We start from the raw sequence: 27,497 nt of genomic DNA, 5'->3' as shown, positions 1-27,497 counted from the left end.
TCCACTTTAGGGTTTCTGCTAAGTTGTGTGACCTCCACATCCTGGCAAAACTACTGAAAGCAATGCCGCACACTTTTACCTTTTACAGTTGAGGGTAACGTTTGTGTTTTTTATAACTTTAGCTGATTTTTTCTCTTGAGTGTGATTATTTAGTTACCTGAAATCTACCTTTAACAGGTCTTATTTGAGAGTTTAATCCATCATTTTGACTCTCTTGGGATCCTGACCAGGAGGCAGGCTATTTCAGGGAAAGCTCTGATAAAGTTTACATTTTGGGGTGCCCTTTAATTCCCTCTTGTTTCTAAACTCCTGTCCTCTCTTACCTCAGCCAAACAAGAGTTTCACTGCTTTTAGCCCCTCTCTCTTTAAAGGCCAAGCTAGGTGTGCAAGCACTCACCTGTCAAGATTAATTAAAGCTTATAGAGGTTGACTGGCACAAGGGAATAATCCCGCTCTCCAGTCGCCTGGGACATAGCCTCAACAGTGACCTTGTGCTGGATTTCACACTGACTCCAGAACAGGAATAATAGGTGTGGCACACCTACACAGCCACAACGGTGTAGGCTTCCTAATCCCCAGCACTATGACTAGACCCTGTTGTACTCAGCAGATTATATCATTAGTAGGTAGCTCAGTGCTTTAAAAGGTCTCCAGTAGCCTTTCAGTGGGTCTGGCTTGCTACGCATGCTGTCCTTTGTAGCAAAGTAATTCATCCGGGTTTTCTTGGAGCCCGGGGCATTGAAGGATTGTAGCAGAATGAATAGAAATGGAGACAGAGGCAGTAAAGTGTCAAAGGGTTTCAGGAGTATCAGTACAATCAGAAACTCACTGTCTTTCTTGCTTTCTTGTCTTTTGCTTACACTCTCTCCCAGTGTAACGCAAGACACTTACAAAAAGAAAAATGGCCCAGAGTTCACATTAGCTCTGACCTTTCTTTTGAAATGCTGACATGAAAGTAGAAAAGCTAAAGGGGCCGTGAACTAATATCATCAAAAGGATGAACCAGGGCGTTTTAGCTATTTCTGGAAAATGCAGTTAAACGCTACAAATGGAGCAACACCAATTCTTCTCTTTGAAATTGAGTTTCTCTCGGGAATGACCGTCCTTGCTGCCATACAAGACTCAAACTCTTATATCAGTTTTGATACAGTCAAGCATCTTACCTGATCCCAGCCCTGAAGACCAGCTGTACTGTGCCAGTGCAGAGTTGGAGTGTCAGTGTTTTTCCCATTCATCAGCAGACACCCAGTCAGAGACCTGACTGTCAGTTTTCATTAGCCGGCGATGCTTGAAGAAAAGCCAGAAGGTCAATTGAAAACACTGAGTGTTGTTCTGAAAGAAGCTTTTCAAACCATCTGGTCTAAAAAAATATTCCGTCAAGGCTGTCATCGTATCAGATTTTCTCTACATGATTAACACAGCCGAAAGATGGTTTTAGTATCTGCACTGATATTCGCTGTGAATTGCAGTGAAGCAAAATGACTCCCCTGAATGTACAGCAATGTTTGATGTATCTGTGATACTTTACCTCTTTGCTGTGAATGATAACTTTGATGAATCTGGTTTTGAAAATAAAAACTGTGGCGCGAGCTCCATATTCAGAGTAATGAGAAGGAGCCTTCCATGAATACAAAACAGATGGCTTCAGACTTGTTGCATACTCTGCGCAGTCTTTAAATCTCTAAGTGTTCATTTCTGTCTAGACAGCCATCGGTTAAGAGATATTCTGATGATCAAGCATTTGCTTCTTGTTTGTGTAAGATTAACAAAATGGATTGGGCAATTACTTCGAAGCTATCCACATTTGGCATGCATGTGCTGATCAATATCCCGCTTTTTGATTTGTTCAGCTCAGCTTCTGTAGTCTACAATGTAATGTAATTTTACAAATGGACCCCCTGAAAAGCTGAATTTTAGCTAACTGTTATTAAAATTGAAGCAATTGACACTGCTAACATGCTAATTAACCTTGTGCCCCCTTCAGGTTTACCACAGCGATGGACTATGGAGTGCTGTTAAACTGTTTCAGTGTGAACCAAAGAGGACAACTGACTGACCTACACTGTTCTGGGGAAATAGCAATACATAAGTACAGAGTATTGGAAGTTTATACCTGAGACATTTTTTGAACATTTATCTCTCTTTGTGTTTTCTAGATCCTGGCAATCATCTCCATCCTCTTCATTGTGTTGTCCACCATTGCCTTGTCTCTGAACACACTTCCAGAGCTGCAGGACACAGATGAGTTTGATCAACCCACCGACAATCCACAACTGGCCCACGTGGAAGCCGTGTGTATTGCGTGGTTTACTATGGAGTACCTCCTTCGCTTTCTCTCTTCCCCCAGCAAATGGAAGTTCTTTAAGGGTCCTTTGAATATTATTGACCTGTTAGCCATCTTGCCCTACTATGTCACCATCTTCCTGACTGAATCCAACAAGAGCGTGCTGCAGTTTCAAAATGTCCGCCGTGTGGTTCAGATTTTTCGGATCATGAGGATCTTGCGTATTCTGAAGCTAGCTCGTCACTCCACAGGTCTTCAGTCCTTGGGCTTTACTCTCAGAAGGAGTTATAATGAGCTGGGCCTCCTCATCCTCTTCTTGGCCATGGGAATTATGATATTCTCCAGTCTGGTGTTCTTCGCTGAGAAAGATGAAGAAGACACCAAGTTTAAGAGCATCCCAGCTTCCTTCTGGTGGGCTACCATTACTATGACCACAGTGGGTTACGGAGATATTTACCCAAAAACTCTGCTGGGAAAGATAGTCGGCGGGTTGTGCTGCATTGCGGGAGTTCTGGTGATCGCCCTGCCAATCCCCATCATTGTAAATAACTTCTCTGAATTCTACAAAGAGCAAAAGAGGCAGGAGAAAGCCATCAAAAGAAGGGAGGCTCTGGAGAGAGCTAGGAGAAATGGTAGCATTGTCTCTATGAACATTAAAGACGCATTTGGCCGCAGTGTGGAGCTCATGGATGTAATGGTGGAGAAATCTGATGAAAAGAAGGAGAAACTCCAGGATAACCACGTGTCTCCTAATATCCACAAAGGCACTCCAAAACACAAGTCAAAGACCAACCCCGGCAGCCCCACCAAGACCCTTGAATCAAACTATGCAGAGCAGGCCAAGCCTTCGAGCAGCCCCCAGCACCTCAGTGCACAGAAACTGGAGGAGCTGTACAACAAGATGACCAAGACCCAAACTCAACCCAGCCTCACTGGCAAGGAAAAGGGGCAGCCGTCCAAATGTAGACAGAGAGCTGAGCTTGAGATGGGAAGCATCCCCAATGAAGCGATCCCAAGCACATTGGAGGCGGTGACAGACATGAAGAGCATGTCCAGTATCGACAGCTTTATCAGCTGTGCCACTGACTTACCTGAGAGCTCTCGCTTTTCCCAAAGCCCCATAGGCAACATCCCAGGGAAGGTTAGTACAAACCCAAGCCTGGAGACCACCCTGGAAAATGAGCATGAAGGGGCCACAACACCCTTGACAGGGAAAGGTACAAACTCCAGAGGCACTTACATCAACAACCCACTCAAAAGCCGTTCTCATAAAGTCAACTTCAGAGGTGGCGAGGATTCGGGGACGGGAGTCCTCTCGGACAGCTCGTCCGTGCAGAGCCCCGAGGCTTCCATCTACACGACCGCCAGCAGCAGAACACCCAGCAAGAGCCCAGAAAACCTACTGCCTAGCATGTTCACATTCCACGATGCCTCCGTCAGTAAGTTCATTGATGCTGACACAGATGAGGAGGAGCACCCGCATGATGGTTCAGTTGCCAGCCCAGCCCAAAGACTCTTGGAGAAATCCAGCCCCAAGTTTGGCCATCGCTCCACCTTCCAGCAGGCTCCCAACCACATGGAGGACGTCCAAAGCAAGCTGGGGAACAGCACGCTGCCGTTTGAGGGGCAGGAGAACCACGTGGCTCAGGAACTTCAGCCACTTCAGGGAGAGAAGAGTCACTCTAACTCTTAAAGAACCAAAAGAAAAAAGACAACAGACAGAATGCGAGTAGAAAGCAAAGGAGGTGACGAGCAAATAAGAAGCACAGTGAGCCTCCTGGCATTATGAAAGGCATGGAAAAGATTTGCGGGAACATTTGAAGAGTTACAAAAATACTTCTATCCCGCGAAGATACAGTAACTGTGCACACTGGGAAAGACTTTTGTGTCCTCTCAAGCTTCTTTCTACTAATGACTCGTAAATAAATCCTTTTAGCAGAGAACTCTTAAGAGATTTTAAAAAAGAAGCAAGGAATGCATTCTGAAGAGTTTTACAATTTGTACATTTCTTTTAGCCTGTCTAGTTGACTACAGTTACTTTCCCGATTCTGGCATCCCCGGATAGCACTTTGACGCCACAATTGCAAAGGCTGTCAAATCAGTAGCAAACCACAAAGGGCATTGAAACATGGCATATTGAGCTATAAGGGGAACACACGTTTTCTTTTACTTTCTACACAGTATATAACTATATACAGCGTATATGACAAAAGCGAAGTGGTGGGAAAGTGCGTAGTCTGTTTCCTTTATCTTCCTTCCTCGAAACTGGCCTTAGTACACGTCGTCTCCTGTGTTTTATGTTTGTATGGCAGAGCGAAAGCCAGAAATTAACAGGCAGACAGGCAGCATACACGTGTGCTTAATCATTACCTTTCATATCTACTATATTTATTCCTATGTAGCGTTTGTGGTCTCTTGTCTTGTGTGCTCTCGAGAAAGACTCAAGTGTTTCAGTCTGTTGTCGTCCAAAAAAAGTTCAGTGTCATACTCGTTGATATCTTTTCTTCTTTTCTTTTTTACTGCACAGGTCACATTAAACGACACAGAGACACACTGTGAGGTTGCATCCGTGAATGTCCTCCCTGTTCCCGTTGTGCCAGACTGCTGGCGAGAAAGAGAGAGAGCACTTTTTTATTATTAACACAGAAAAAAATTGTGTTATCCGTGTTTGTGTACCTATTTTCTTTGTTTCTAAATGTCTTTTGCGTGTCTCTTAGACTTCATGTCCAATCTGGAGGAAAACTAAACGAAAAAAAAACGGTCTTGCGCTGATGAAAGGTTTCTTGAAGGAGCTGAGGGGGAGTCGCCATTCCTGTTGTAGCTGATAAACTTTGCATTAAATGACACTGCTTATGAGCATCAAAACAGCTGAAAGACAGCAGTGAAAATCCCAGAGATTTTCAAATGTTGAGCTTCCGGTTTTAGTAGGAGTGTGAATATTGTACATTTCTAATTACGCGAGTAGAATCTGTTACAAAGATACACATTTATTGTACAAGGTAAAGAATCAAAATAATTTATATTTTTAAGCTATTTTCTAAAAGAATGGATTCTTAGATAAATATATTGTGCTAATCTCATAGTTTTGCATTTCAAGTGTATGTACTGCATTATTTCAACGGAGCTGCATTTATTAGACAATATTCTGTAGTGCATACATTTGTATTGTTTGCTACTGTCTCCCGGTAAATGTCTGTCCTTCTGTTCTTTGTGTGATGTGAAGAACCAAAGAATTATTCTGTCTGATAACTGATGCAGATGATTTATCTCAAAGAATATTAGAAATTGAAGCATTCCTTTTCTAAACAGCAGAATCTGACATATTTCAGGGAGCCACACTCGCTCACTGGGGACAAACATGTGAGCCAGAGAGAGCACGCTGGCCCCTGAAGAAGACGACTGCTGATGGAGGATGAAATAAGAAAATGAAAAAGGAAGGCGGGAACAAAGCACTTTATTTCAGATCCATTTAGAAAGCTAATTTGATTATTTACACTCTTTGGATTCTGGCAAGTGGTTCGCTTCCAGAAATTCAAAACATTATGCTCACTTGAGTCCACATGACATCTCTTATAAACTTAAAGACACCTCGCAGCTATGTGCAGCCTGCCACTCTGGTACACAAACAGCAAGGAGGTACATTAGGCCACTTTAGTTCAACCAAAGGGATCCGTCATCCCGCTTTTCTTAATGCACATGATCACCGGACACATGAACGATCTGGGCGTTGATCGTCCGGTGCTCTCATGCTCTTTCTTACAGAAACCATCCAAGTATCGGTTTTATATTATTGTTAACTTACAACATATCATGCAAGCCAGCTACGAGCAGTTGTTTTCAGTAGTGGACCTTAAGCTTAAAAGAAATATTCACTGTTGTGCAATGTCTGCAGTCATTAGCCGTAATATGAGTTAGATATTTCTGTGCCTTTGCTTTTAAAAACACCTACTCTGCACACTGAATCTGTCGCTGTGCCCTGTCTAATGGAGCCTGAATGACAATAAAACAAACTGTACAGCGAATAAACACATAGAGAAATGGGTCATCATGCTGTCAGACTGATATATTAGATATCTACAGCCCTTTCTCTCATGTCTTTCCTTTGCACTTTCACTCAAAAAGCGCCAAACGGGTGCACGGAAAAGGCCCGGTCCACACAAACAAACAGGTGGGGACTCGCTCGGTGGAGTGAACGACCACTGTTTCCATGGTGATGGCTGAGATGACTGAATGGCTCAGATTTGATGCAAGCAAGTAGTCGAATTTGTAGAGATGGAGTCCTTAAAGACTCAAATAGCATATTGAGAGTGCAGACAGCATTCACATTCTGTTCATTCCTCTCAGTTTGTTCCCTGCTCGCTTGTCACTCCAGTGTGGTGAAGGCTTAAAAAAAATGTGTAAACAGAAAACTGGATTAAACAGTCACATATTCCCATTTTTCATAGAAACATGGACACATTTCAGCAAATTACAAGACAGCAGACAGAGTATGAACATATGCCCGCATCTAAGGTGATGCAGTTAATAAAGACTTCAGCTTCCTAGCTGTGCAGTAGAGCTGTCAGCCTGATTATAACTGACGTTTTTCTGCTCATTCACCTCATGACCAACAAAGACAGAAGTTAATCATTCAGAGCAGAACATGGATGTATTACCAATTTTTTTTTCTTTTCGCTTGTTTTTGGGAAGAATAAAGCGTCTCTCAGGCAAAACAACTCCCATGACATTCTGTCAGTAAGAAACCAAGTTATGCAGTCAGATTATATCACTCGTATGTATTTTCCATTACAAGGACCGACCTTCTGCTTGAGTCTTCTTTGAAGAATCACAGTGCAAAGCAGGCAGATGAGGCAACCTTTTGAGGATGTGTTCAATTCAGTGAGTCTATAAATACAATCCTGGGCATGCACCGGAAAGGTCTGAGCCTGCAGGAAAGGCTCAGCTACAGCTGTGTGTTTGGTCAGATTGTGTCATGCAGTTTTTGAAGAACAAACTTTGCCTCCAAGTCTGGAAAAAGGGGTGGCTTGGAGGAAACTACACAGCTACACCGCTGACTGTGTAGTTACTTTGGGGGTTTTTTTTCTTGCAGCCCAGCCCAACGCTGCATTGTAATAGAATAAAAATGTCAAACTGACAAATAGTCATATAACTTTGGCTGCTGAAGGTGCTAGGGACATAAGAAAAGAACAAGGAAAGGGGGGAGCATGTGTCACATGGTGAAGAATGAAGGTTCATTAGCATTCAACAGTCAGACATGCAGTAAATAATCTTTTGGAAAATGAGCCTCTAATCTAGTTGACTTTCTAAACAAGCCATAGTCTATTTGAATATTTTTTCTGTGTTGGATGAATGTTAACAATGTCCTTATTGCTTTTTATATAACTTCCTCTTGTTTTCTGAACTGCACTTTATTTATTTTGCCTAAATTAAGCCCTCTGCTTCTTAACGAGAATAGGAATAACAACACAAACAAAGAAAAAACTAAAATAATACTAAGTTACACATTGGTTCAAATACAACTCCAGAAAGCACAAGTTTGATCACTGAGTAAGCATTTCAAGCCAAATACAGACACATCATTTGATTTTAATCATTTCCTTCCCCCTCCTTCAGGGAAATAATCATTCTGTTCAACTCACACAGGTCTGTACGCCGCCCCATCTGTGTCTGGGAAAATGTCTCTTTTGTAAAGTTTAGTACTTTGTACCAGTTGACTTTGTAGAATATTTGTGATTTCTCATTGTTCAGTGCATGTAGCGCTCTTAAACTTTGACACACAGAACTTGTAAATATTATCTAAAAAATAAAACAAGAAAAGAAAAGAGAAGAAAAAGCTATAGGAAAATGTCTATAATGAGCAGTTTTGAAGCAGATTTCTCATTTTACTGATTGATGCTTAATAAAAGACAATAATCCAGTGTTGGTCCTGCGAGTCTCATGCTTCTTATAAGACTAGTTTATACATAACAACATGTGACAGCAAACTGCAGTGATTGTACAAGCCTGAGCTAAAGGGTCGAGGATAAACACTGCTTGTCTTATACAACAGCTCCCTCTAATGGCATGTTTTTGTATCCATTAAGATGAGTACGGATCCAGTGTCTCCGACTAAACTTGCAGGAGTGGGAGGTTAAGTTTCCCATGATGCTACACGAGAAACTGGAACTCAAAGACAGTACATCTAGTTTTAATGAGTGATCCGTGAAGTTTCCATTCTGTGCCAACAATGACCACCAATGCCAACATCAACACTTAATTACTTGTTGATTATTGCAGTTATTGTTATTTTGGCTTCTTTTTTTTTTTAATTGCATTTTTCAATTACTTAAGGTGACGTGGATATCCAGGTAAAAACATGCATCCAACTGTCCATTTTCTTCCATAAGAAGCAAAAAATGGAGCAAACACAATTAGAACACTGGGACCAGAACAATATTTTTGCTTGACTAATGAGCCCTTCCAGTGAGAAGGTTGGTAAATTGATCCATGACTCCTCCAGTCTGCATCCATGCTTGGATGAGATACTCAACCCAAAGTTTGGTCTAATGGATCCACTGTAGTGTAAGTGTGAACGTATGAAAGCAGTATATGAATGCGTGTCTGGGTGAAAGGGACTTATAACAGAAAGCACTTTGAGTGCCCAACTGAGTAAAAAGACGTTACATATTATTTTAGGTACATTTACTTTTCACTAGGCATGAGCCTTGTGCACGGTAAATGAACGTCAGTAGTTGCTTTATAGGCCTATTGTAACGTAAAGACCCAATAGTATTAGAGAGAAAGCTCCAACAATCAGACAGTCCTCTTTGAGCAAGCACTTGGTAATGGTAGGGAGGAAGAACTCCCTTTTAACAGGAAGGGACATCCTGCAGGACCAGGCTCCGGAAAGGGTAGCATTCATAGGGGTAGAGAAAAGAAAAGGAGCGCATATACACACAAAACACACAATATGGAAGAGAGCAGAGACACAATGTAATTTAATGAAATGCAGTAGTGGGGTACAAACACACTGGGTGTGCAAAGACAGGAATGGAGAAGAAGTCGATCAAGGGAACTCCCACATTCTATTTTTAGGATCTCTCTGAACCACCAGGAAGTGTGCAGTCTGAGAGCAAAGTGCTCTGATTGGACAATGTGGTATTATCAGGTCTTTCAGATGTCATGGGGCCTAATTATTCAGGTTTTATGCAAGGAGAAGGGTTTTAAATTCATTTCTGGATTTAGCAGGGAGCTGATAAAGAGAAGTTAATATGGGAGAAATATGATCTCATATTCTAATCCCTTTTAGTATTATCACTGTCGAAATTTCTTTGGAAGGTTCACTCTAAAGAATGTATAGTTTAACCATTTTAAAAGGAAGGTTTCCAAGATCGTAGTGAGCCTTGCTATGATGTCTGGTTAGGAGGCGGTGGGACTGAAAAAAGGAGAGGAGGCTAAGATGGACATGACAGAGCTGAAGATGTTAAAATTTTCATTGGGAGTGACCAGAATGGACAGGATTAGAAATGAGTGTATCAGAGGGACAGCTCAGGTTGAGCGGTTTGAAGCAAGGTTATAGAGGAAAGACTGAGATGGTTTGGGCATGTGCAGACGAGAGATAGTGGACACACTGGATAAAGGATGCTGAATATGGAGCTGCCAGACAGGAGGAGAAGAGAACGGCCACGGAGAAGGTTCAGGGATCTAGTGAAGAGGGCTGGTGTGACAGAGGAAGATGCTAGTGATAGGGTGAGATGGGCGCAGATGATCCCCTAAATGGAGCACCCAAAGGAAGAAGTTAAAGACTATAACCAAACAACAAAAACTATTTTTCAGTGACTGTAAAAGTTATGTTACATCATTCTACACCATGACCAAGGTTGTGAAAAGGATTAAGTCACAGTAAACGCCAACAACAACCTTAACTGAAGTAGTCACGTCTGTTATTGCACTTAATGTTTTTGTGCAATAACACAAAAACGTTAAGCGTGACCTACAGCAGATCACGAGAAAATATTCCAAGAATATGAGTTTATGAAAAATGCTACTTATTAGAGATTTGTGCGCACATGTTGAACAGTTTATCAGCTTAACATTTTGTTCAAAGTTGGATAATCCACCTCACATCATGGATCAGGAATAACTTCTATACTAAGATAAAAGGAGAGGAATGTATATCAAGTAGTAGTTTACTGTAGTAACTGATACTGAAAGCTACAGGACGTACTTTGAAACAAGACCATGACTATTTATTATAAGGAGGACCGATTTTTTACGTCAAAATGTATTATAAAAATAGTAATAATAATTAATACTTTTAAAATATTCTTAATAATTTAGTTAAAATATGAAATAAAAATATATAAGAAAGTTAAACTCTTAATTAAAAACAAAAATTAAATTAAATTAAATTAACACTTGAGATAATAAACATTTTGTGAACTTACAAAAGAAACAAACAAAAAGTTTTTCGTCACTTTGGTAACATTTGTCTGCACAGCCTGCCTGATGAGGCTTCCGTGCACGTCTGTTGATTTGTTACGTCATGACTTTATTATCAGGATGTCCTAAAAACTCGCTGAAAAGCCTTCAGCTGATCCAAAATGCTGCAGCAAGGGTACTGACAGGGACTAGAAAGAGAGAGCATATTTCTCCTGTTTTGGCTTCCCTTCATTGGCTTCCTGTTAAATCCAGAATTGAATTCAAAATCCTGCTCCTCACATACAAGGTCTTAAATAATCAGGCCCCATCTTATCTTAATGACCTTGTAGTACCATATCACCCTATTAGAGCACTTCGCTCTTGCTCTGCAGGCCTACTTGCTGTCCCTAGAGTATTTAAAAGTAGAATGGGAGGCAGAGCCTTCAGTTTTCAGGCCCCTCTTCTGTGGAACCAGCTTCCAGTTTGGATTCGGGAGACAGACACTATCTCTACTTTCAAGATTAGGCTTAAAACTTTCCTTTTTGCTAAAGCATATAGTTAGGGCTGGACCAGGTGACCCTGAATCCTCCCTTAGTTATGCTGCAATAGACATAGGCTGCTGGGGATTCCCATGATGCATTGAGTTTTTCCTTTCCAGTCACCTTTCTCACTCACTATGTGTTAATAGACCTCTCTGCATCGAATCATTTCTGTTATTAATTTCTGTCTCTCTTCCACAGCATGTCTTTCATCCTGTTTTCCTTCTTTCACCCCAACCGGTCGCAGCAGATGGCCCCGCCCCTCCCTGAGCCTGGTTCTGCCGGAGGTTTCTTCCTGTTAAAAGGGAGTTTTTCCTTCCCACTGTCGCCAAAGTGCTTGCTCATAGGGGGTCATATGATTGTTGGGTTTTTCTCTGTATTTATTATTGTGCTATCTACTGTACAATATAAAGCGCCTTGAGGCGACTTTTGTTGTGATTTGGCGCTATATAAATAAAATTGAATTGAATTGAATTGAATTGAACTTCGAGGTCAGGTGCCTTCTTCGCCAAGTGTTTGCATTGTAACACCTTACAGACACCGTATTGTATTAAAATGACCGAAAGCAACAGTGAGACTACTAAAGCGTTTTTTATGTTCGAATAAAAGTCTCTGCTGAGCAGATTCACTCCGAAAACCTTTTGAACCTAAACTACGAAGAAAACATGAACCCAAAACAAAAATAACAGCTCATTAGAAAGTAAAAGACTGCAATAACTCTGGGTCCCCTGCGTGTTATCTTAATCCCTGCCTCAATCCCACAGCCGCTCTTTATGAGCGTGGTCGAGTGAGTCACTCAGCTCCTCATCAAACAAAAAGCTGCTCTATTGGCGGCCACCATCAGCCAGCCGTCCTATAATCCGGCACAGTTACATAAAACAGGCCTCCAACCCCAACGTCACACGGAGAGGTAACTATACGCGAAGCTTGGCAGTCTTTTTTGTGTGGCTCTTTGGCTTCTCCTGGACGCAGAAGGAGCAGGTGTTTCTAGGTGTCATGATTGTGTTAGTAGACTTGTTGCTGATGCTAATCGACCTAACCGGTTCTATTCTGAGCGCCATCCTGCAAACTTTCCTCCGGCCGAGGCTTAAATGCATCGATGGGGAGCTGTGTCTGATCACGGGAGCCGGGGGCGCGCTGGGTCGCCTGTTCGCCCTGGAGTTTGCCAAAGAGGGGGCGCACCTGGTGTTGTGGGACTGCAACGGGGCTGCCAACGAGCAGACTGCCAGGCTGGTGCGGGAACTGGGCGTCCGGGTGCACACCTACACGGTGGACCTGTCCAAGCGTCAGAGCATTTACGAGACGGCCAACAGGGTGAGAGCTGAGGTCGGGCATGTCTCCATACTGGTCAACAACGCAGGCGTAGTGGCTGGACGGAGGCTGCTGGACTGTCCGGACGAGCTTTTGGAGAGGACTCTGCTGGTGAACTGCCACGCGCTTTTCTGGGTGAGATCTGATGCTTTTTTTACGCACACATTCGTGAACTACCACTTTAAAAAGGTCTCACCGGTCTCACATGGGTTATGTAACACCCATTTAGTGTCCTCCTCGCTGGTTCCGCCTGTTGTGCTTGGTCACTGGTGTGTCATAATGATGATCATAACTCATGTACCCAGGTTGTCCAAAATAAAGACACGCTACGAACCAGCATCAAGTTGCATGTGATCCTGCTTTTGATACTCTTAAAGCCTCAATCTCCTGCTCATAAAATAAGTTGCAATAAGCGGATTTGCGTAAAATCGACCAGAGACAAACGGTGGGCGACTTTTCTCATTATTGTTATCAAATAAGCTACACCTGATCCGTCAAAGGAGACTTGCTTCTGTCCTGTTTAACCCCGTGTTGGCTTTTATCTGTGCAGTTCCAAGTTTCACTGTTTGAATACATGTTCATAGCACAAGTACGCTATCAGTTAAAGTCATAAAGCTCTGAAACATCCACAGTGTCCCATTTTCAGTGTTCAAAACCAAGATCCTCCAAACAATAAAGCCAACCTTCATGTGCATATTCCCATATCTTCATAGGTTTTGGGGGGTTGGTATGTATTTACACAAACTATTTTACACTAAAGCCCACCTGGAGTCAACTATTTTTCTCTGCATGTCTAATTAACAGTTCATTTGCCATTTTTAGCATTTTTTTGGGGAATGTCCTAAATCGACTTTTTGCCCCATAAAATGGCTTTAAAAACATGATGAAAATAATTTAAAATGAGCTTCTGTGCAAGTTTGTAGGTCCATATTTTTATTCTTGGACATTGTCTTACGAATTTGGCCTGATGCAGCCCGACCATTCCTTGTCATCTTACACAAGCACTCTTAGCTCCTACATCTTTAAGTCCACTGTCTTTTAGCATCCTTTGCTCCAGAGCTGTGTGCTGGTGCTGATGTCTCTCTCTCTCTCTGTGATGTCACACAGAGCCAAATGCCGAAAAAACAGTGTGAAAAAGGTCATTTATAGCAGTCTGGAGTCTGAGCACTTACTTGCATACTTTTAAATATGATCACCCACACTGTATGAGATCAAAATAAGGAAAGGCACAATAATTCCACACCTTTTCTGAAAAAAGGTGTAGAGACATAGACTATGCAAATCAGATTTGGAGCTTTCAGCAAAGGTTCATGGTTCCTGGCCCACTGCTAAAACCTTCCTAATTTCACCCAACAGATGACGAAGGCGTTCCTGCCTCGGATGAAAGAACAAAACCACGGCCACATCGTGACCATCGCCAGTGCACTTGGACTGTTCAGCACCGCCTGTGTTGAGGTATCCTGCAAAGGACTGTTCGAGCACAAACTTAACAGAAACCTCATTTCCAAAGTGTGTGTTAAGTGACCCGACAACTCATTTAAAGGCTCCTCTCGCTGCTCTTTCTACTTCCTCCTCCAGGATTACTGTGCTAGTAAATTTGGAGCTGTTGGATTCCACGAGTCACTGACACATGAGTTGATAGCAGAAGACCTGAATGGCATCAAAACCACTTTAGTGTGTCCTTATATTGTAGACACAGGGATGTTCGCAGGCTGTGAAATCAGGTGAGATATTCACAACTGGAGCTTGCTGGGTGGTAAAAATTGTGTAAAGCAGCATTTCAGTATGTCTTTTAATGCCTCTATATTGTATTTACCAGGAAAGAGCTTCGCAGCATAATTCCACCCCTTGAGCCTCTCTACACTGTGCAGCAGTCTATGAAAGCCATCCTAGCAGAACAGCAGATGATCTGCATTCCTCGTCTTATGTACATCCCCTTTCTTGCAAGAGCGTAAGTACTAAGTGGATTATATGACATCATCAGCTGCTTTTACCAAGGCTTAAATTAATATGGGGCTTTTGTTTTCATTTCTTGATGGATGTACAATAGAGCATGTTAGCTTGTTTTTCTTTTTTTTTAACTGAAAAATTGGCTCATAGGCTCAGATCGTTTGGTGTGAGCTCTAAAGTTATGGGTACTTATTATTTTCCAGTGTTTGAAACTTGATTAGATACGGGATAGCAGCCTGGTTTGACTTGCCTACAGTCAAGTCAAAATAAATGATTGAGAAACGGGTAAAAATTGCCATGAAAATCATAGGAAACAAAGGACAATAATCTCTCCAACCAAAATATGAGAAAGCTGTTGATGATCCATCCCATATCCCTTTTCAAGAGTTATTACTCTCCTGGAGTCTGTATAGAGCACTGATGACAAACTTATTTTGAATGAGATGATGATCTATAGTGCGCAGGGCCAGTGAAGCTACCCAGTCTTCTACTGAAAACGGTTAAACTACACATTTAATCCCTGAGACGTCTAAACAATATTTCTCAGCTGTTCTACATGATTTAGAAATGCTGCTGTAGTAAATGAAAGAAATCAGTCGGCGCGACTCTTTGGGGTAAACTATCAGAGAAAAATGTGCATAAAAATCAAACAGCTGTGGTAGCTCATTGCACACACTGTGCTATAAAAAATAAATAAATAAAACAAGTTTAATTTGTGGGAAAAAACTTTTTTTTTTTTTTAAACACTACTTTGGACACAAATTTGGTAGTCGTCTTTTATTTATTTTTCTTTTACTTACCAATTATTTTATCAACAGGAAAAAGCTGTTAAACCTATTCAAATGCATTTAAAGGTCATGCCCTCCTTCATTTTCCAAAGCTGTCAACAGTGGATTGGATTGGAGCCTTTGCTGGTCCGATTCAGCTGCCTGGGCCTTATGCTTGACTCCTGGTATAAAGCAACCAACTGTAAAGCAAACCGCTATAACCACTCAGTCCTCTCATAATCTACGGGGAGTGCAGAATTATTAGGCAAATGAGTATTTTGTCCACATCATCCTCTTCATGCATGTTGTCTTACTCCAAGCTGTATAGGCTCGAAAGCCTACTACCAATTAAGCATATTAGGTGATGTGCATCTCTGTAATGAGAAGGGGTGTGGTCTAATGACATCAACACCCTATATCAGGTGTGCATAATTATTAGGCAACTTCCTTTCCTTTGGCAAAATGGGTCAAAAGAAGGACTTGACAGGCTCAGAAAAGTCAAAAATAGTGAGATATCTTGCAGAGGGATGCAGCAGTCTTAAAATTGCAAAGCTTCTGAAGCGTGATCATCGAACAATCAAGCGTTTCATTCAAAATAGTCAACAGGGTCGCAAGAAGCGTGTGGAAAAACCAAGGCACAAAATAACTGCCCATGAACTGAGAAAAGTCAAGCGTGCAGCTGCCAAGATGCCACTTGCCACCAGTTTGGCCATATTTCAGAGCTGCAGCATCACTGGAGTGCCCAAAAGCACAAGGTGTGCAATACTCAGAGACATGGCCAAGGTAAGAAAGGCTGAAAGACGACCACCACTGAACAAGACACACAAGCTGAAACGTCAAGACTGGGCCAAGAAATATCTCAAGACTGATTTTTCTAAGGTTTTATGGACTGATGAAATGAGAGTTGAGTCTTGATGGACCAGATGGATGGGCCCGTGGCTGGACTGGTAAAGGGCAGAGAGCTCCAGTCCGACTCAGACGCCAGCAAGGTGGAGGTGGAGTACTGGTTTGGGCTGGTATCATCAAAGATGAGCTTGTGGGGCCTTTTCGGGTTGAGGATGGAGTCAAGCTCAACTCCCAGTCCTACTGCCAGTTTCTGGAAGACACCTTCTTCAAGCAGTGGTACAGGAAGAAGTCTGCATCCTTCAAGAAAAACATGATTTTCATGCAGGACAATGCTCCATCACACGCGTCCAAGTACTCCACAGCGTGGCTGGCAAGGAAGGGTATAAAAGAAGAAAAACTAATGACATGGCCTCCTTGTTCACCTGATCTGAACCCCATTGAGAACCTGTGGTCCATCATCAAATGTGAGATTTACAAGGAGGGAAAACAGTACACCTCTCTGAACAGTGTCTGGGAGGCTGTGGTTGCTGCTGCACGCAATGTTGATGGTGAACAAATCAAAACACTGACAGAATCCATGGATGGCAGGCTTTTGAGTGTCCTTGCAAAGAAAGGTGGCTATATTGGTCGCTGATTTGTTTTTGTTTTGTTTTTGAATGTGGAGATGTTATATTGGTTTCACTGGTAAAAATAAATAATTGAAATGGGTATATATTTGTTTTTTGTTAAGTTGCCTAATAATTATGCACAGTAATAGTCACCTGCACACACAGATATCCCCCTAAAATAGCAAAAACTAAAAACAAACTAAAATCTACTTCCAAAAACATTCAGCTTTGATATTAATGAGTTTTTTGGGTTCATTGAGAACATGGTTGTTGTTCAATAATAAAATTATTCCTCAAAAATACAACTTGCCTAATAATTCTGCACTCCCTGTATTGTACTTTTAAATAAAGACTCAGAACAGTTTAAAAGGTCTGTAAATTATCACGGCATACCTAAATGTTTGCTGGAGTTATATTACTGGAAAGATGTTTAATTTTTGGTGATGGTTTTGATGCAAATGCAGGAAAAATAAAATTCCACTTTTGAGACAAAGTTTATTCTTTTTCTTCTAGCTTACTACCTTGGGAGGCAAATGTTGCCACGTATCGCTTCATGGGAGGTGACAAGTGCATGCTACCATTCATCAAGAACATTGAAATGAAGACCTCCAACGGCCATACCAAATTGTGCTAATGTTCCTGAAGGCGCCTTTATAACATTCTGTGTAAATCTGCGTAAGTTCATTTTTTCCAGGACTTCCCAAATGCAATATTGTATTAAGCAATTTGTCATGAATGCTGAGCTGCTTAAGTATCCGCTGCTGATGCTAAAGGTCCTCGCAAATGAAATAAAAACAATTCACAACCGTATGGATAGAATAACCAGAGCAACTGCAGTGATAACAGATCCATACAAGTGCCTCTTTTTATTCACATTAACAAACAGTGCGGGAACAAAAAAAAATGGACATTAACAAATGAAGGGAAACATGCAACAGAAAAATATTAAGCTTTATGTTTGAGCCACAGACTACAGCCTCATAACCGTAAAAAGGGAGTCAAACATACAAAAGAAATGATTTAAACCCTCCTGCTTGAAACATGTTCAGTGTCCCACATGTTCAGTTTTTTACATCTGTTGCTGATGTTTTTGAAATAAACTGGCAAGTGCTTCACAACCTGACATCCAAATCCTTGTTAGCCTTTAACACAGGAAATAAAAAGGCCCAGATATCTTAAAGTAATAACATTTTGGTTGTGTTCCTTTTTTCTTTAAAAGAAAAACCTTAAAATGACTTCCATTGGAGTACACACCCTGAATTCAGGCAAAATTTACTTCTCTGGTAAATCCATCATTTAACTTTCAGGTCTCGAGTTCAACTGAAGCAGGACTGTCATGTGACTGGGGGCCATTGTGGCTATTCCTGCAGTGTACTGAGATTTTGCTTTGTGTGAACACCCTCGCTTTGGTTTTAAACCAGCTGCACAGTAGCTGCCTGCAAGTACCCCTGCAGGAACTGGAGAGCTTCTGCATTCAGACTCGTGCTCAGCATTGAAGGAACCTGCACAGAGGGGGAAAAAAGAAAGTACAATGTTTATTAATATGGTTTCTAAAGTGACAATTCTTGAAATCCAAACACATTGATTCAAACCAAAAGAAGAACAAAATTGCCTGCATGTGGAAACGTACCCTTCCAGGACAGGCAGTAGAAAGCTTGTGCAGTGACTGGGCCAGCAGAATTTTTGGATTGCCAACAGCATCTCCAATTGGGTCGTGCTCCTTCTTGCCGGCAAAGGCCAGCTGTGAGAAGGCGGTCTGATAGCCCGGTGTGTCTTCGATGTCAATGAAGTGCTCGTCGTCTGGGATGCTGTCATCTTCAGGTAGCTCAAATAAACCAATGAGGGCCTGGAGCAGTGGGGTCCTGAAGAGATGCAATAACTCTCCTTAGTTTTACTCAGGACAACAAATAAACATCAGTATCTACTAATATGTAATATTCCCAGCAGCCATCTGCTCCTTTGTACAAGGAGGAACAGGAAGAGTGGGTTACATGTGCATGTTTGTGGTCCCTAATCCTTCAGTGGGACCTGTGCTCACATCCCAGCATCATCTGGCATTTTCCAGAGAACACCTGAAGTGCAAGGAGCCCATTATTTCCCATAGACTCTTCCACAACTGCCACATGTGTGAACCTGCTCTCTTTGCAGATGAAGTGCATTCAGAGTGGTTTATACTTCATAACTGGACAAGCTGACATCCCTGAAGTTTAACAGATTTTGGGTTACTGCTGTAATAATTACCCACTGTTCACTTCAATCCTGGCATCTCAGTGTAAATGAAGAGATAAGATAACCTTTATTAGTCCCACGCGTGGGAAATTTGTTTTGTTACAGCAGTGGACAGTGCAAAGTTACATAGAAAAATTAGAGAAAAACACTGGAATAAGATATCAAAAAGATACTATACACAATAGAATAGAATAAAATAAAATAGAGTGTGCACTACCGCTGTCTAAAGTTTTAAATGTTCGAGTTTCATGTTTTCTTACCAGAGTTTCGTGTACTCCGTGTCCATCATTGCAGGACACTCAGTGAGGACCTTTGTAATGCCGACAGCACAGATCTTCTTCTCGACTGGTCCAGACACCTTCTGAACCTCTGGAATAACTATTTTCTCCAGCACCATACCAAACATTCTGCAACACAAAGTCAGTGAATTTAATAAACTTTTAAACTGGTCTTTGGTTTTGGCATTAAATTACAGCTACCGATAACTACTGGACTCTGTTTTGGCATAGGTGTTACTTATAGATCCGAGAAAATTGTGCATCTTTGCAGCAAGTCTGAAAGCCATCAAATTAAAACAGGTTGGCAGCTTATCAACAGAACTTGTTGCTTCATTTGTGGAACTGAAGGATTAAACATTTTATGGAGATTTTGTTGTTGTTGTTGTTTTGTTTGTTTTGAACACTTACTTTGGCTGGATGCTGTCAAAAATCTCCTGAAGTGCTATAGCTCCATATTTGACACAATACAAATTGACAAACACCAGGAAACCTATGAGAGGGGAGATAAAAAGGTAAAAGCTAATTCGGTTTCATATGTTGGGTAATACTCAATGCTATTCAAGCAGGATAAAAGGTTCAGTCACTGACACTGCTGGAGTACATTAAAAGCCTTAAACAGAGCTTGAATGTTGCTAATGGTAACAGTATACTAACTCTTGATGAACTTGGTGGTTTTGGAACTTTGTAGCCTCTGGAAGAGCAAAATGAAGATCTGTTTCCTGTACTGAGTGAGTGATTCTCTGGCAAATAAAAGGGAAAACATTAACAACAGCAAAAAACAAACACCTAAACAATTTTTGCCAAAGACAACAATTTATAAATGAACCACTGAGGGGAACATTTAGCAGCTTACGGGGGCATGTGCTCTATGATGCTGTTGAGAAGGTAAAATCCTTGATGATCATTGGCCTTGGATGCTATAAGCTTTTGGAAAACTCCAAGCAAGCCAGGCTGAGGAAGAAAGTTGAGGAAACTGTGAGCATATACTTATCACAAACAATAAGGAAAAAGGATTGCATGTTTTCTGAGTATGAAAACAAGAATCAGAAGAAAACTTGTATAGTTATTTAACTGATTAGTAATTACAGTACTCGGTTGAGTTAAATTTTAAATTTCTCCTCTTCTGGCCAATAAAAAAAAGGAAAAAAAAAAAGAATCTTGTAAATATCAAATGTAAAACTATTTGTTCACAAAATTTCAGTGAAGGTTGTGCATACTCACTATTTTATCAGCAGCAGACCTAGCAATAGTTTCACCTCCCTTCTCCAGGTAAGCCTGAAGGAGGCGCACCAGAGGGGGGATGTTCCCTGTTCGTTCCCAAAGTACAGGCTGCAGCAGATGAGGGAATAAAGCCATATAGGAAGCGGGAATAGAGTTGGAGTGGATCTCTAGGAGGAGAGACATCACCTGGAACACATATGGAAGAAACTCTGCAAAAGAAGACGAATAAAGATGTTAAGTTGTCCCTAATCAGGCACCAGGTGTGTTTCATCACAATCTACACTTAAATAAACTGACGTACCCTGAACATCGTTCTGAAGGATCTCTGTGAAGACAGGGAAGAGTGCTTCCTCGAAACTGCTGACAGTAGTGGGGTTTGCCTTGCAGGTGATGCGGACAGACAGGCACAGGGACTCAAACAGGTAGTGGTTAAAGTGAGGTTTGCTGGGATTCTGAAAGCAGACGAAACATTTTTCAGTACTTGACATGTTTCCCCTTCAAACAACTCTCTCTGTATTTATAAGTACTAACAAACTTTGTGTTACCTTGCTGACTTGGAGGAGCTTATGAGTGAGCTGACCAATCAGCGTTGGGATGTAGGGAACAATTGACTCCTGCAGCAGGGAGAAGCTGCGCATGATGGCTTTGAAAATGAAAATGAAAAAAAAGAAAATGAAGGGAAAAAAAAGAACATGCACAATGAGGCTATGTAATTAACTTTGGACTTGGTGTGAAGGCGAGTGAGGTGCATTTAGATAACAGGCAAGTCAGGCTCACCTTTCATGATGTATTCATTTTCTGCAGAACCAGGAAAAGCCAGTGCCTTGAACAAGTTGTTGAGCAGCTGTTCAGTAAACGGTGCCATCTCTGCAGCAGTGATACTGATAACACACAAAGAAGAAGAATGACTATGCACTTTGGAATCATTTCATCTTATAGTTTAATACTAAATGGATGGAGAAAAGGATATTAACAGGGAATATAGCCACTACTAGGCATGAGTGCATTACAGGATTAATACACAGTTTTCTCCTTTAATGATTGAGAATACATTCTCATAAATGTTCTTTATTACAAATGAAAACATTAAGTTAGTATCAAAATTTACTTCACTAAACTGGGTTTGATAGACATTTGTGGCTATAACAGACCTGTAATTGTGCAATCAGATGTAATCTTCCTCATCACATCTGTTTTTGATTTGCTTTTTATAACTGTAGAACCTCTGGTATTACATTCACATATCCTGATTTTAACACAGCTTTATTTCATAGATCAGTCCAACTCATTAAAACTAGGGCTGTTCGATATAACGATATATATCGGATGACGATAGAAAAACGTCTATCGTTTCATTTTACGCTATCGTTTGTTTCGTGGTGTCGCAAAATAAACTGTTTACGGCAATATTTTTTCATCATTTTGATGGTCACTGTAGTGGCTATATTAATTTCCTAAAGTTCTCTCTTTCTCTTATATTTAATATAACCACACTATGGAAGGACAAGCGCTTGTTTTTTATGCGTTTTCGTTAGCAACAACGACGGTAAAACCACGGCGTGTCCGCTTGTTTATTTTCCACATAAACCTTTCACAATAAAGCTCAAGATCCTGTTGAGGCTTTTCAAAATAAAACGAGTCACGTGAAAGATGCAGAGTATTAACGGATGAGAAGCAAAAAAGAGCCGCCAGGTGCTAAAAAATAAACCTTAGACTCAAACGTTAGAACAGGCTTTTCCCCGCAGCACGCCGTGTAATAAATACTCACAAAGAAAACGGCGGCCGTTACAACTTACGTCTAAAAATATATCGTTTCATGCATCAGTTAAAACACTCGACTCCAGGTACGCGACGCCCAGCTGGAAACACTTCACGCAAGTCGAGATGCCCGACATTCACAGAATTTACAGGAACTGTTACATTTTTGTAATTTATATCGTTATATCGACGATAGATGTTTTAATATCGGGATATGAGATTTTGGTCATATCGCACAGCCCTAATTAAAACGACCAATTTAAATTTATGTTCTCTATCGCTTCATTTTTATTTTTTACTTAAGAAATGGCGATAGACAACGTGTGACTGTAAAGTCCTGCATTGTGTGTGCTCTAAAGATGCCACTGCTTAAAAACAATTGATGTTATAACCAACTTGCACAAACACAATTTGCAGTGCACTCTTTTCTGCTTCTTTCTTGAGTTAAAAAGCCAAAACATCCCCACACATCTGAAGTCCTCTGACCTCTCTTTGTTCTCGCTGTTTGAGCCTTGGGCCGTGTCTGCTGGGGTGTCTTCTTTAGTAACGCCACCACTCGAGTTTTAATGAACATTTTCTACTGTTGTTTTTTCCTATTATCCCCCTCACACTTCAAACATACTGGTGCATACAGCTACTGTAACATGTCCTGATGCTAGATGCTTCTCCTATGCTCTGTGCTGCGCGCATCAATTAAACCCAGCATGGCTCTATTCCAGCCACATGACTGGTTCAGCATTATTGTCACCATTGGCCTGTTGTGTTGCCCATCAAAACATGGATGGAAAGAGGTTCCATTAACTTTGCCTTACATTTCTATCAAAGATAATTATCTTTATTATTCTATGTGTTACAATATTATTTGATACTTACAGTGTTGCGTTGTTGGGTCCCCTCATAGTGAACAGTCTCTCCAAAGCATGTGCAGCATAAGTGTGCTCCACTGTGCTCTCTGCCTGCAGGTGAGTTATTAGTAGAGGGACTGCCTGCAGCAGCTGCTCTTTAGGAAGCTGAAGGAAGGAAAAAAAAAAAAAGTACTCTCAGTATCGGATTTTTTTTTCTGAAACTGAGCTAGTCATGGGGGGAAAGAAGGAAGTCATACCTGACTTCTGAAGATCATTACATACTTGATGGCATCAGCCTTCAGCACTGGGAACTCATTAACTACAATGAAAATGACATGAAGAAAATTCACATTTTCATTTGTAAATGGCAGAACATTTACACAATAAAAAGTCTTAAAGATCTCAAAATTAATAGTATCTCTATCATCCAACTAGTTACAAAGGAATAAATGTGAAGAAACTGTTGTATCGCAGGCATTGGCACATTAAGATGTGAAGTATTAGCAGTTTTCTTACCATTGGGGGATTTTAAATCAGGGAGAATGTGGTTCACAAAGAACTCTGTCAGATTCACCAACTCGTTGGCTTGTGTTATTCCATGCTGTTTGGATAAGACAACACAAGTATAAAGGAATGGACATTTAACACAAATCTTTTATCAGTTGCATATGATATACATCAAATTCAATACCATTGGAGTGCGTATGTCAACCATACCTTTTGTGTCTGGGCTTTCGATGCCAGCGATGTGACCAAATAGATGGCAGCATCCTTGTGTTTCCAGTTCTCCCGAGGGTTCTTGGCATACTCGCTCAGCATCGAGTTCACGTAGCCGGAGAAGATTGCTGTGACTGGTCCCTCAAAAAATTTACAAAGCCCTCTCACCAAATCACATGCAGCCCTACGGCGAGTGTCAATGTCTGAGAAAGGATGGGAAAATAGGATCATCATCAAGCATTCTGACATAATAAGATGTTATAACACATTTTTTATTTTTTTAAGCTAATCTTAAATTAAGTAAACAGCAAAACTTTTTTCATTAAAATTTAATTTGTATTTTTACCAGATCCCTCCAGGTCTCTTCGGATGTACTCCTCCGAGTTATCTTCAAAGGCCTCCTCATCCGCACCTAATCCGACATTAAATGTCAATCTGGTCAGTGTCACTCAGCACATAAGCATGTGTGTATCCAAGCAAGCAGCGCCCTGAATCTCTAAGCGCTTCCAGGTGTAATTTGATGGCTTACTTCTGAACTCCATGTTGGGCACAATGACCTTCTCACAAATGCTTGTGAGTGTATTCTGGTCCTCAAACAAATGCTTATAGTGTGGCCTTTCACAGACTGATGCCAAGAACTGGATAGCATTGCTTACGAGCTGCAACAAAGACAAGGTGAAGTGTAAGTATGGGCAAACTGAATTTCAAAAATAACAGAAACACAATCAGGTCTCACTGCTCTCACCAAGTCATATTTGACTTCCTGGCCAGTAGAAACTAGAAGGTTCCAGATTGCAGTAACAAAGCGCGGCAGGTATGGCTGAAATTCCTCATCGTACTTCTGAGCATAAAGAGCCGCATTGTCACAGATCTGAGACTTCAGCAGCTCCAGGAGACCTGCCTCCTCCTCATCCTGACAGATACACACAAATGTCAAAAATGCTTTTGCAAGAAGTGATTAAACTGTATTGCAGGAAAAGTAAAGGAGAAGATAACGCACATCTGTTTGTAAAAGTTTATTATCCAAAGTCAGTAGGCCGTGGAAATTGGTCATCCAGGTTTCCATATTGTCTTCAAAAAACTCTGGAAGGTCCTGTGTGACAGGGCAGAGTTTAGTTACAGTCCACATGAATAAATTCCTAAACAGTCTGAAGCTAACCAGATGTTACGCAACTATCCTGATTTATCAATAATTACTATACAACTAAATTAACCTACATTATTTTAGTTTTTTGATTTAATTGAACTGACCTGAAAGTTAAGACTGTAGAAAAGCTTGGCGATGAGTGTGAGTGATGAAAAGAGGACCTTCAAGGCATTGACATCTGTAGCATGAGTTTGACACAGCTCGATTGTGGCCTGCAACAAAGATAGACAACCCCTGTTTAAAAGTTTCATTTTGTTAGATGTTACATAACATTTGGCTTAACTGGGATAACAAACCTTGAATAGTTCAGTCAGAGGTAGAGCAAACGTGTCCAGAACCAGTTTTATCTCAGACCAAAGCTCATTTGACTTGAACTCATGGCGATACCTTGAAAAGAAGAAAAGGTGCAGAACACATTATATTTTAATGAAAACTGATTCATAAGAGATTTTAAAATCACCGAGAAGAGAGTTCTACCTCTTGAAGAGCGAATGTGCAGTGCGCAGCACACCATTGATGATGTGGAAATCTCCACTTCTGAAGCGAGCCACCATCTCTGTTAGAAGGTCTGGCCATTTTTGTGGAAAGTCTTCACGTCCTATGATGCTGATGGCATCACTTAACTGGGAAAACACATTGGAGACATGATTAGGAGCGAATTTATGGATATTCTTTCTTTGCTTTAAAGTACACCTTTTAGGGACAATGGCATGTTGGGACACACCTGTTTCTGAATCTGTTCTGGGCTGCTCAGCATCAAATTTACAATGTTTGCTTTTACTGCCGTTCGGTCAGGATCAGAGATTTTGTTGGGTTCATCTTCAACCTGTGAGTAAACAAACCACAGAATTAGGCCAGCATAAACAAACCTGCTCACAGGTGTTAAATTTAATTACATGCATCCTTTTTGAGAACCTCAGCAGGCACATGACAAAACCAAAACAATTATTAAAGGGATAAAGAGGAAAAAAAAATCTTAATCTAGATCACTACAACCTATCAGCTTTATATTGTGCTGTTAAAGTGCTGAATACACTGCCGTGCCAGTGTAAATGAATGGCAATGCATTTTTTAACTGCCCCCACCCCTGAACTGCGAAGCTGATGGGCTTATGCCACACTGCTAACACTGGGGTATTTTATGTGCATGGGAGAGACAAAGGAGACTGTTTCTTTCAGTTTAGCACACAGATAACAAAAGTGAACTCTAACCGATTTCAACTGCACCTGGGTGCAATGATAACACAGTGTATTTCTATTCAAAGATATTAAACATGTGCAGAGAAAAACACTTTCAATCAGGCTGTTATTCAGCAAGACTCACAATTCTCCAGTTTCTTTTTATATAGTTTTTGAATGTCACAGCAGCACAGACACGGATCACGTTGTCCTGGGACTTCTCCAGCAACGTGAGAAGTAACAGTGGATAGTTCTGGTTTCCTTCTACAGATTCAAGAAACTTTTCAGCTGTAAGGGAGAAAAAAAAGAAATGTTGTAAAGGAAGTATTAGAGTAAATATTAGAGTAAATAATTCATAGCTCAATAAATAAGTGAACAACAACATTCATTGTAAACTCGTTTTTGAAATGCAAGCTGTCATTAGAGTGTATTACCAGGGCGTCTGACTGTTGGATCTGGGTCGAGGGTTTTTCTAAGGAACTCAGTCAGGGTCTGTAGGTTAGCATCATTCAGCTCCATGATGAAAACTGTAAGGGAGTGGAAAAAAAGACTAAAAGAGTAAATTATTGAAAAACAAATAGTGTGTTGCAAGAGACTAAATGCAGTACCTTATATAGGTGGACAACATGTAACGATCTAACTAAATCTACAACATTTTTAGCAATCCCTTAAAACCTGTGCACTGTTTCCAGCAAAATAATACAAACGTTCCCATGTGCATACGTAATTTGACTTGGTTTGATTGAAAGCCGTTTCATTGCTCTAACAAGCCAACTTGACTCTTGACTCCTAAGTTTACAGTGTGTCTGCTAAATCAGTCATGCATTCAACTTAGCCTGGTAGCAGCTAAGCACTATAGACTGCCAATGCCAGATTGAGGTAATGTTGCCATAATTTGGCACCGCTGCTGATTCCAGATCGGTTTATGCGGCGCAGCGTCTGAGCTAGCAGGCTAAAGGCTGTCCAATCTTCTGCGAGTTTTAATATAAGCACATGGCCGTCGAAGATTCGCATGTATTGGACAGTATGCAAGGTCTACGTTATATTAAACCATTTCATCACTGTCCAGAACAAAGCAAAAAGAAATAAAAAAAACTATTCAAAGCAGGATCTCGATTCCAGTGAATAGACTGATCCAGCAGCCGGTCTTGTCCAAGTCATCCAGCTACAGTTAGCACTAGCTTGCTAATGTGTTTGCTGCTAACCATAAAGTTAGCTAATTTCCGAACAATATGAATTTCCCCTTAAGTTATTGAACCGTAACAAATGTCAGACACCGAATTCACTGTCACTGAATACCACAACTGTTAAAGCAGTGGGACGCCTTACCGTGATAGTGAGTTTAATTTAGGATGGGATGGAGAGCCACCACAAGTCGTACAGACGTGCCGCTTCCCGAGCCAGGCAGCTTTCAAATGC

General features: G+C 41.0%; 3 protein-coding genes across 3 annotated transcripts in view; 2 read left to right on the top strand and 1 right to left on the bottom strand.

Annotated features, from left to right (window-relative positions):
- Positions 1-8,202, top strand: part of LOC100693231 (potassium voltage-gated channel subfamily B member 1) — a 41,598-nt gene extending 33,396 nt beyond the window's left edge. Inside the window, exon 3 of the mRNA XM_003441277.5 lies at positions 2,157-8,202. Within this exon, the coding sequence (XP_003441325.1) occupies positions 2,157-3,977 (1,821 nt within the window). The 3' untranslated portion in view covers positions 3,978-8,202. The remainder of the gene's footprint in view (positions 1-2,156) is intronic.
- A 3,544-nt stretch (positions 8,203-11,746) lies between these two features.
- LOC100693144 (retinol dehydrogenase 10-B) lies at positions 11,747-19,580 on the top strand. The gene is made up of 6 exons (XM_013269242.3): positions 11,747-12,669; positions 13,891-13,989; positions 14,113-14,258; positions 14,354-14,485; positions 17,219-17,380; positions 19,229-19,580. Exons 1-5 carry the CDS (start codon positions 12,220-12,222, stop codon positions 17,337-17,339), a joined length of 948 nt encoding a protein of 315 aa, XP_013124696.1. The 5' UTR covers positions 11,747-12,219; the 3' UTR covers positions 17,340-17,380; positions 19,229-19,580.
- cse1l (CSE1 chromosome segregation 1-like (yeast)) lies at positions 17,737-27,497 on the bottom strand (the record flags this gene model as incomplete). The annotated part of the gene is given in 25 exon segments (NM_001279695.1): positions 17,737-18,207; positions 18,336-18,567; positions 19,195-19,341; positions 19,621-19,702; positions 19,867-19,952; positions 20,066-20,163; positions 20,434-20,642; positions 20,735-20,885; positions 20,979-21,076; positions 21,211-21,314; positions 23,065-23,201; positions 23,294-23,355; positions 23,553-23,637; positions 23,754-23,956; positions 24,100-24,165; positions 24,283-24,412; positions 24,499-24,666; positions 24,754-24,846; positions 25,005-25,112; positions 25,197-25,287; positions 25,378-25,523; positions 25,625-25,726; positions 26,224-26,366; positions 26,513-26,605; positions 27,408-27,497. Coding segments are annotated over 24 exon segments (2,916 nt in total). The 5' UTR covers positions 26,598-26,605; positions 27,408-27,497.

Source organism: Oreochromis niloticus, linkage group LG5 (genome assembly GCF_001858045.2).
Source record: "Oreochromis niloticus isolate F11D_XX linkage group LG5, O_niloticus_UMD_NMBU, whole genome shotgun sequence".
NCBI lineage: Eukaryota > Metazoa > Chordata > Actinopteri > Cichliformes > Cichlidae > Oreochromis > Oreochromis niloticus.
Note: the sequence above shows the minus strand (reverse complement) of the source record. Positions and strands in the feature narration are given on the sequence as shown.